Genomic DNA, 9,451 nt, shown 5'->3' on the forward strand with positions numbered 1-9,451 from the left:
TGCAGTCTGTGTCTGGGTATGGCCTCGTGGTATTTCTAGCGGGGTTCTGGGGTCTCGGGGACCCCAAAGCATGGGGCTTGCACTGTCCTTAGGTAAAGTTTACTAGCAAAGATAACCGTGGCCGGAGAAAGGGTGGAGAGAACTCTCCATGTCTAGCTTTTTTCCCGATTTTAAGGATTTCTGTCGCCTCAGAGCAGGGGCTTTTTCCAGAGATGAGGCTGCCGGTGTCACAGCTGCCAGGGGACCGGCGGTGACCGGCGGCCCGGGTGCCATCCCTGCGTCCTTCAAGCCAAAGCCAGGCAAGTCCACCCTGTGTCTCCCATCCTGGGGAAAATGAGCAGAGACCTGGAGGCTGCTGGTGCTCTCCAGTACACAGGGTAACCCAAGTGAACGTGGGGTTGCTGCTCGTTTTCAGCATGAACCCCATTCAAGCTTACATAGATTAATTTTCTTACTTTGAAAGATATTTCCAGTCAAACATCAAATAGAGAAGGTTTTAGCTACACAGTCTTGTGCCGGGATGGACACGTTGGGAGAAGGAAATAGAGGCGAAGCTGCCTTGATGTGGGACGCGGGGCTTCAGCGCAGATGCTGGGGCGGGCCTGGGGCGTCCTGCCGAGGCTGTGGGTACAGCAGACCCGCCTCCGAAACACGGCTGTCGTGTGAGGCCGTTATGTGTTCTCTGCAATTAGTGCCGCATTTCTGAACGAAACCAGCCTGCGTGCTGCCGGAACGGCTGTGCCGTGGGTTTTCCTTGCTTTGTGACCAGCAGTAGTGCATGGGTGACCTTGTTTGCTTTATCCTGCGTCGCATTTGGGGCTTTTTTCCTTTTTTTCTTAAAATCCCCCGCTCGTCCCAACCCAGCCCTTCCTGGAGCTGTGCCAGATAAGCAACCAGCGCCTGTGGGTGCAGGGTTATTGCCGGGAGCATCCCCCCAGTGCCAAAGAGCCATTAAATGCGGGTGATTAGCGTTGGTTGTGCCACTTGGTAGCTGTGGTGCTCCTGGCAGAGGAGCATTGTCCCCCTGGAGCTGCTTCCCCAGCTGGGTCTGGTGACTGCAAAGTCATTACTCGGGGTTCTTGATTAGTTTTAACATCAGCTCACCCCAATTCTGCCCATGATTCCTAGGCCTCTTGCAGAGTTTCCCCTTTTGGAGGGAGTCCCTCTGCCCTGTTGGTAAGAAAATTGCACCTTCTGTATACACTTATTTCATTTGTTGTTTTGGAGCAGATCTGAGCTCGGATGCCTTCTGTACAGTAACTTCCTTTGACCATCGCTTCAGGTCTCCCGGGTTTTGTTGCCGGCGCGCCGACTGTGTCCATTTCCGGTTTGTCTTTGCTGGAGCTGCCCAGGCTCGGGAGCCTCGGGGGTCTTTGTTTTGCCTGGTGCCACAGAAGCTGATAGTGGAAAAAGTCAAGAGGCTTCACCATCCCTTTCTAATACCACGGGTTTGGTGTCAAAACTGCAAAATTTAATGTCAGGACAGTTTTGTGTCGCTTTCCAGGAGAACAGGTGCCGTCTGCTGAGCATCATCCTTGGGGGCTTGGGGCAGCTGGCTGGGCGGCTTCTCCCGTGCTCCCCAAAGCGCAGCGGGGCTCAGCTCCCCCCACGCTGGGCACACAGGAGGGCTGTGGGGGTTCCGCGCTGGCAGGGACGCTGCGTTTGGGGCGGGGGGCAGTGAAGTCGGGGCTGCTCTTCTGCCACACAGGTCCGCAGAGGTCCCACCTCGGGTGAATATCCAAATACCCGCAGAGTATTTGTGAGCGCTCGATGAGTGGTTCGGGGTTTGTTTGGTTAGTTGTTCAGACAGCTCCTGGATGAGCGCTGCCACCCCCTCGTCCTGCCTGCAGAGCCGGACCTGCGCCCCTTCCCAGCCCACCCCAGGGATGCCCCAGCCCCATGCTTGTCCCCCTCCATCCTCCCCACCCTGCCCCAGTGGGATGAAGAAAAAACCCTTTCCAGCAGCAACGAGGGTGCTTGTTTCAGGCTTTATTGCAGCTGCAGGAATACATGGGCGCTGTTGCCGCTGGGCAGGCGGGAGCCGCGAACTCGGTGGCACCTTCCTCTCCCGGTGCGAGGCAAAGCGGCCGTCTGCCAGGCGTGCCCTCGGTGCTCCTTCGCACGTCCCCCTTCCCTGCGCGCCCTGCAGAGCTCAGCCTGGGCGGGTGGCCAGGGCCCTTTCCCCTGAACCGCCCCCTCCATCCCTGCACGACTGGAGAGGCGCTGCCCGCCCCGGCCGTGCCAGGCCCCCCCGCCCCGGCCGCTCACCTCGGGGTGCTCACACCAGCAGGCAGGAGCTGCCCTTGCACGTGTCACCCAGCACCACGCTCACCTGCAAGAGAGGGGGAAGGAGCCGAGGGGCACGGGTTTGCCATGGGCACAGCACGGCAAGGCAAGGAGGGGCTGGGGCTTTACCTTGGAGGTGCAGTAGAGGGGGGGCGAGGTGGCGGGGCAGCAGGCGGAGGCGAATTCTGCTCGCTGCTCCACCAGCAGCCCCAGCTGCTCGGGGCTGGCGCCCGGCGCTGTCCGCATCAAGCTCTCCCGCAGCCTGCAGTGTGGGGCCGGGAGGTTTTAGCAGGGACCCAGGGACATGAAATCCCCAGGCCATGTTTTGAGGGGGTGGGATCACACATGAGAGCAGGGCTGGGCACCACGCAAGGGATTTGTGATGTTTCCCTGTACTTTGCTGCTACTTAGGCTTCGAGGGAGACCTTGCTCGAAACAGTGGGTGACTCTGCATCTCTCCCAGCAGATGCTCTGTTTGTGTATCCCTTGCGTTGGCTAGATTTGGATTGTAGCTGCCAATGCACAGCCCCAGATGGGCAGTTCTGGGGTGAAAAGTCTTACTTCTTCTTGAAGTCGAGGAAGTTTAACTCGTTGTACTCCCCGCAGAGCTGGTTGGCCTTTTCCAGGAAGGGAGGCAGCTCTCCATCCATCTGCTGGCGCTGCATGGCAGAGGAAGATGGCTCTAACCACGGACAAAACCTGTGCAGAGGGGCTTGGGGATGCAGGGCCGGCGAGGGAGAGCCGGTCACCTTGCTGTCGAGGCAGGCAGGGGCATCCTTGGCAGAGCAGCACTCCCTGATGACCTTTTCAGAGGCGTCATACAGCTTGCCGAGGAAGATGTCGGGGATGCTGGTGTGCCTCCGCCCCAGCTCGAACAGGTACCTGGGGTGGAGTGGGCAAAACGAGTCACCGTACGGGTTCTTATAATAATTATTTCAATGATTACTATAATATCTATTATATAATATATCATAATATCGTAATTATTATAATATTTTTTCTGTGATTAAAACCAGATAACCAAGAGCAGGGGAGTGCGCCGGCTGCAGCGGTACTGCCGGGGTCTCACCTCTTGACATGGCGGGCCCCGTCCTCCCCGCACAGCTGCTTGTTCGTCGGCTTTGACGCCTCTGGCAGCCTGGGGGAAGGTGCAGGTTGCAAGGCAGAGATGCAGAAGTAGTTGTTGATGATGTTTTTCCCCTGGCAGCAGTCAGCCAGTCTCTGGTCTTGAGCTGACAGCACGCTGCAGATTTTGGTGGTGTGCTCTGATAACTGCATGAATGGGAGGAGAGGGTGCGTGGGGAGAGGCTGTGGACCCTTTTTCAGAGGACTGGGGGTCCTGCCACCCCTTCACCAGGCTAGGATTCGCTTCTGGTGCCCCTGCTGTGACTCTGGAGGTGTTTTTTAGGGTTGGCTCCTGGCTCTCCTACCTTCTTCTGCATGCAATCCTCAGCCACCGAGTCACAGCACTGGGAAAACACCTCAGCAGCGTCTTCTGCCAGAGGGAAGAGGTCCTCAAACGAAGCACCGGGCGTCTTCTGTGCAAGCATGGCCAGGTAGCTGGGCAGGCACAAGGTGTACGAGGGGCTCAGGGAGCTCAGCTTCTCCCTTGCCCTATTACCAGGTCACAGCGGGGATTTTGCCAGGTACTGTGCCCAAGGGACGCGATGAGGACTCGCAGGGCTGCCTTTGCGTCTCTGCTATATGCAGAGAATTCCTATGGGATGCTACAGCCAACTTGTTTTTTATATCTTAGTTAAAAATCGGCTTTGTGAACACTTCCTGCGAGATGCATCCACAGCTTGAAATAGGAAAGATCTCCCAGCCCAAGCCATGTTAAAGGAGAGAAAAGGCCATTTTCCCCTTTTACCTGAAGGTGACTTTGTCCTTCCCGTATGCTATGAAGCGGGAGCAAACTCGGTTTGACATCAAGGTGAGGAGGGAGAGGTTTTTCCTCTGCAGTTTCTGCCGCAGAAGGAAGACACAGGTGTCCTCCCAGGGGAACGCAAGCATCGTGCCCCCACCTCTCCTGGAGCCATCGGTGTGCCGCTCACCCTGCTTCCCACACAGCGGGGACAGGGACGAGCCCGGTGGCTCCGAGGGACCTCACCTCCTTCAGGAAGCAGATGGTGGGCGCGGGGGAGATGCAGCAGGTGGAGACCATGGAGAGGAAGGTCCTGGTGGAGCCCAGGAGCACAGGCAGGGGTGCCTGGCTGTAGCTGCTCGCGTATTCGTACAGGAACCTGCAGCAGAGGTGGGTTGGAGAGAACCGGTGCTGCTGGACCAGGTGCTGGGGTGCAGGAGATGTGGGGTTTGGGGGGGTCAGGGCTGTGCTGGGGATGTGAGCCCTCTCCAGGCGTCCCCTGTGCTGCCGGCTTAGCGCGTCGTGCCACGGAGTGGGCTGATAGCACCGCTTGTCCCTTATCGCGCTCTACAACTGTCTGGAAGGAGGCTGTAGCATGGAGGGGGTTGCTCTCTTCTGCCAAGTAACAAGCGGTAGGACGAGAGGAAATGACCTCAAGTTGCCAGGGGAGGTTTAGATTGGATATTAGGAAAAAATTCTTCACAGAGAAAGGGCTGTGGGGCACTGGAACAGGCTGCCCAGGGCGCTGGAGGAGTCACCGTCCCTGGAGGGGTTGGACAGACTTGTAGATGTGGTGCTTAGGGACATGGCTTAGTGCCACTGTTGGGTTAATGGTTGGACTCGATGATCTTGAGGGTCTCTTCCAACCAGAATTATGATTCTGTGATTTGGTAAAGTCCTGTTCTTGGGGTCTGTGCAAATGCAGGATATCCCCACCTTTCATTCCAATGCACTGGTAGCCCCACGACTCAGTTGCTCGTGGGTGCCGAGAGCCGTGGCGGCGATTGCCGCTGCCCGGGAGAGGTTTGGTCGGTGGGTACCCAGATGCCGCCAGTGCTGGCATGCACCCAGGCTTGGCACAGTGTTATCGCAGAATCGCAGAGAGGCTGGGGTAACAAGGGATCTCTAGAGACCATCTAGTCCAACCCCCTGCTAATGCAGGTTCACCAGAGCCGATCACACAGTCGCATCCAGGCGGGTTTGCATGTCTCCAGAGAACGTCTCCACAACCTCTCTGGGCAGCCTGGTCCAGGCTCTGGCACCCTCAAGGTAAACAACATTCTCCTTGAAACCTCCTGTGTTTCAATCTGTGTCTGTTGCCCCTCATCATGTCATGGGGCACCACTGAACAGAGTCTGGTCCATCCTCTTGACACCCACCCTTGAGATATTTATAACCATTGACAAGAGCCCTCTCAGCTTCTCTTCTCCAGCTGAACAGCCCCATCTCTCTCAGTCTCTCCTCACAAGAAAGATGCTCCAGACCCGTCAGCATCTTCGTAGCCCGCCACTGTACTCTCCAGTAATTCCTTATCCTTCTTAAACTGCGCAGCCCAGAACTGGACACAGCGTTATCAGCGACACCGAGTGCTGTCCCCAGCCTGGCTTACCTGTCCGCAAAGTCCTTGGGGTCCTTCTTGAAGGCCTGGCAGATCTCCTCGTTGGAGGGCTGGAGGTATTTGGGCACGGGCTGGGGCGGGTGCCGCAGGGCAGCCAGACACAGCTTCCGCTCCAGCCCCTCGTGGGCGCAGCACTCGGCCGTGCCGGGGTGGGCCGGGAAGGGCGACCGGCTGCTGCAGGATTTGGCTGACAGAGCCGAGGACTGTGGGGGAGGGAAGGAGGTTACGTGCCGGGGGGCGTGCTGTGTGCGCGTCCCCTCCCCGCCTTGGTTTTGGGGTCCGGTGCCTGGTTTGGGTCAGCCTCACCCCAGCGTCGTAGCAGGAGGGGTCGGTGCCTTCGGCACAGCAGGTTTCGGCCAGAGAGACGATTTCATGGACGAGGTGGTTGATCTCCTCGAAGGTGGCATTGGAGAATTTCCTGCTGTTGGCAATGATGGTCCTGGGAGTGTGAGAAAGGAGGCAATGAGCCCGGGGAATTGTAGAATCACAGAATAGTTTGGCTTGGAAGGCATTTCCAGAGCTCATCTAGTCCACCCCCGCTGCCACAAGCAGGGACATCTTCAACCGGATCAGGTTGCGCTCTCAAAGCAAAAACCACAGCACAGCATCGTTCTGTCAAAATGAGGTTTAACGGCATCGGCCGGAGAGGAGCAGCTGCGAGAAGCAGCAGCGTGTTCCTCGGACAGCGCGGCCGGAGAGGAGCAGCTGTGAGAAGCAGCAGCGTGTTCCTCGGACAGCGCGGCCGGAGAGGAGCAGCTGCGAGAAGCAGCAGCATGTTCCTCGGACAGCGCGGCCGGAGAGCGCGGCGGGTCTGGCCGGGCCGCCCTTCCCGAGGGCACCCGCTCTGCTGCGGCTTCTCGTTATTTGGGCACCTGATTGGTTTTGAGGACTCCAACCGCAAAGCAAACTTTTCTCCTGTGGGCAGGCCTGTTAAGAGCACTTGGAGCCCTCATTTGCAGGGAGTGAATAAATCTTCCCCTTTCTAAGATAACTTTTATTCACTTGTTTTTGGTCTTGACTTTTGCACGGAGCGTCCTGGGAAGGCAAATACGGCAGGAGGTACCTACAGGGTTCGGAATTGGTCCTTCCCCAGGGTCTTGAACTCCTGGCAGACTTTGTCCCGGACATAAGCCCTACCTGCAAGAGCAGAAAGAGGAGGATTGTGACTCGGCTTACTGAAGCACAGCTGGCGGTGCCCGGGGAGCGGGGGCTGCGGCGTTGTGCCTGGGTTTCCCCACACCCGCTGGCTTCCCCTGTTTCCCGGGAGAGCGAGTTCGTTTTCCCAGTGTTACAGCTCGGGCTGGTTCTGGTTGGGGAGGACTACTAGAAGGGGTAGGAAAACGAGGTAGCAAATTGGCAACCCAACAAAAGCCACTAAACCAGCACTGCTCTGCTCAATTGATTCTACTGTGGAAAATAACTTGCGTCTTCCTCTTTTTGCCAGGGAAAATGATCATTTATGGACCAGCCAGTTCTCACTTGTCCTCTGTTTTGCTCTCGCTTTCCACTTCTCTCCTGGGCAGCAGCAGTGTGGGAATAAGGGTCGCAACACCACTATAAGCCACGGTCAAAATGCTGACAGGCTTTCCCTTTATTGACTGGAGAGTTGCTTTTGTTGTTGTTTGCTTTGTTTTGTTTCAATGCAGTGGCTTCTTTTCTCAAGCCAGACTCGTTGCAGTCCCCGCGAAGGCGCTGGTGCTGTGCTGGAAACCAGCAGAGGCTGCTGCCGCGCTGCGGGTGTTGGAGCCACATCTGGTACCTGAGCTGCTGCTCCAGCTCTGCAGACAAAGCGAGGGCGCGGAGGAAAAAACCCTATGGCTACAGGTAAAACATCAGGCGCATTCCCCCTTCTCCTAATCCACGTTTTTGTGAGTTTGAAACAAGCACTGTTGGTTTCTTCGGGAGGGTTTGCAGACTGTAGTGACTGGGAGTTCTGTGGAGATGTGACTGTGGTGCTCAGAACATCCCCAGCGACTCTTTCGTCCCAGGGAAAACACTATTTATTTTTGCTACAGACCACATTGGTTAGACTTTGGTACAGGCAGGGTAGATACTGATACCAGTATTTACTGGTATCGCATTGCAGAACGGGGTCGTTTCCCAAAACCGCGGGGTTATATGCTGCCACGCCAGCCAAAGGTCACGTTGCTTCTGGACGCGGCTCTGAGCAAACTGATCTGGGTGAAGATGTCCCTGCTCCGAGCAGGGGTAGGACTGGGTGACCTCTGAAGGTCACTTCCCACCCAAACTGTTCCATGATTCTGTAATTGCTTTGATGGGAAAGAAAGAATGAGGGGCCTTCTGCAAGGTAGTTGCACCAGGGAAAAGGGGAAGCCACGGTAAAAGGTAATTTGCTTTCCTCAGAGGACCCGTGCCTGTTAGTCCTGCTTTAAGTGCCGCCATGTTGCGTGTCTTTTCATTTTCCTAAAGCAGTATGGGAGAAATAAGCTGAAGAGGTTCTTTAGGCGGGTGGAAGATTCCCTGTGGGGCTGTGTGGGACACAAGAGGTTGCACAGAACATGGTTTTTAGATGAGGGGTGGCTTTTGCAGTGCGATAGTGCTTGTGAAGGGGGTTATGAAATCTCATTTTCCCTTGAAATTGTAATAAATCAGGCCCTGCCACACTGTCCTCTTCTCCTCTCTGCACCCCCAACCACAGTCCAGCCTCTTCCCCTCCCCACTCCTCCAGCACCTCCAGAAAGGGGGGTCCCGGGTACCGAAACGTCACCCCACGCCTCCGCTTTTCCATTTCTCGTTCCTGCCCAGCAGTTTGGCCATGGGCTGAGAAGTGGGGAGGTGGCTGGGAGCTGGCAGACCCCAACCTCGTACCCTCATCTCCAGGGGAGAGCAAAGCCCCATTCGTGCCATTCGCTTGGCTGTGGGGTGGAAAGCCCCATTTTGAGTTTACTGATGTGAACATGTGTGGTGTCGTGGGCCCCATTTAGTAAGTAGCAAAACCGTGCGGTGCTGTATCTACCAGAACTGGGTCTCGGGGAGGGACGCCCGTGATACGCGCTCTTACCTCGGTGCTCGGCGCGCGCGGCGGCGAGGAGCAGCAGCAGGGTGACAGCCGCTCTCATGGTGCTGCTGGTTTTCCTCCTGCCTCCAAAAAACCGTGCTGGGAAACCCCTCTCGGCATTTATATGAAGGAACTGCCGATTGCCAGATGAATGATTAATCCCGGCGGCGGGGCGGAGGGTGAGCATCCTTGGCCTGCCTGCTGTTGTCTGGGTGCCAGAGCCTCCAAAATCGTCCTGATTTTAATCATTAACCTGGCAAAACTGGAAGGCGTTGCATTGGGAGCTCGGGCAGGGTTTTTCTGCCTGTGATGGGTTTAACATGAATGGCAAGAGGAGGTTGGCTGGGGGCAGTGTCCCCGTGCATCGCGCGGGTGTCACGTCGTGTGCTGCTGTGCGAGAAACGGTCCTCGCAGCCCGCGCGAGGGAGCAGGCGGCACTGTTGGGAGCCCTTTGGGTGCACGCGCGCCAGACACCCCTGCGGTGGCCACAGGGAGGTGATGAGGTGGGGACAGCCTCTCCACCGTGACTGCGTGGCACCAGCACAGGGGCACAGTGACTCCCACCCGAAATGACTCGTGGCTGGGTGTCGAGCACACGTGTGCCCCGAGATTTGCTGCTTTCTGAGAGTGTAAGTGGCTTTTTTCCCCCCTCATTCGGCTGATG

At 56.9% G+C, this 9,451-nt stretch overlaps 1 protein-coding gene across 2 annotated transcripts; it reads right to left on the reverse strand.

The window, feature by feature from the left end:
• Positions 1–1,974: 1,974 nt before the first annotated feature.
• Positions 1,975–8,987, reverse strand: GC (GC vitamin D binding protein). Of its 2 annotated transcripts, none has more exons than XM_065837046.2 (13): positions 8,791–8,987; positions 6,836–6,905; positions 6,075–6,207; positions 5,760–5,971; positions 4,397–4,529; positions 4,157–4,251; positions 3,717–3,846; positions 3,356–3,558; positions 3,036–3,168; positions 2,848–2,945; positions 2,416–2,548; positions 2,269–2,332; positions 1,975–2,134 (listed from the first exon to the last, which is right to left on the reverse strand). In XM_065837046.2, the coding sequence occupies exons 1-12, from the start codon at positions 8,972–8,974 to the stop codon at positions 2,279–2,281; spliced, it is 1,578 nt and encodes a 525-aa protein (XP_065693118.2). In that variant the 5' UTR covers positions 8,975–8,987; the 3' UTR covers positions 1,975–2,134; positions 2,269–2,278. The 2 variants fall into 2 exon arrangements, with proteins under 2 accessions (XP_065693118.2, XP_065693119.2); XM_065837047.2 differs by having other exon boundaries at positions 1,975–2,143.
• Positions 8,988–9,451: the final 464 nt, after the last annotated feature.

This window comes from Patagioenas fasciata, chromosome 4 (assembly GCF_037038585.1).
Source record: "Patagioenas fasciata isolate bPatFas1 chromosome 4, bPatFas1.hap1, whole genome shotgun sequence".
Classification (NCBI taxonomy): Eukaryota; Metazoa; Chordata; class Aves; order Columbiformes; family Columbidae; genus Patagioenas; species Patagioenas fasciata.

Bases quoted from the DNA above. Each gene is read 5' to 3' on its own strand.
- GC (XM_065837046.2), bottom strand. From the start codon at position 8,974: ATGCTCACCCTCCGCCCCGCCGCCGGGATTAATCATTCATCTGGCAAT. The intron at 6,906-8,790 runs GTAAGAGCGCGT...CTGCTCTTGCAG, and splicing joins CGCGCGCGCCGAGCACCGAG to GTAGGGCTTATGTCCGGGAC. The intron at 3,169-3,355 runs GTGAGACCCCGG...ACTCCACCCCAG, and splicing joins GGGGCCCGCCATGTCAAGAG to GTACCTGTTCGAGCTGGGGC.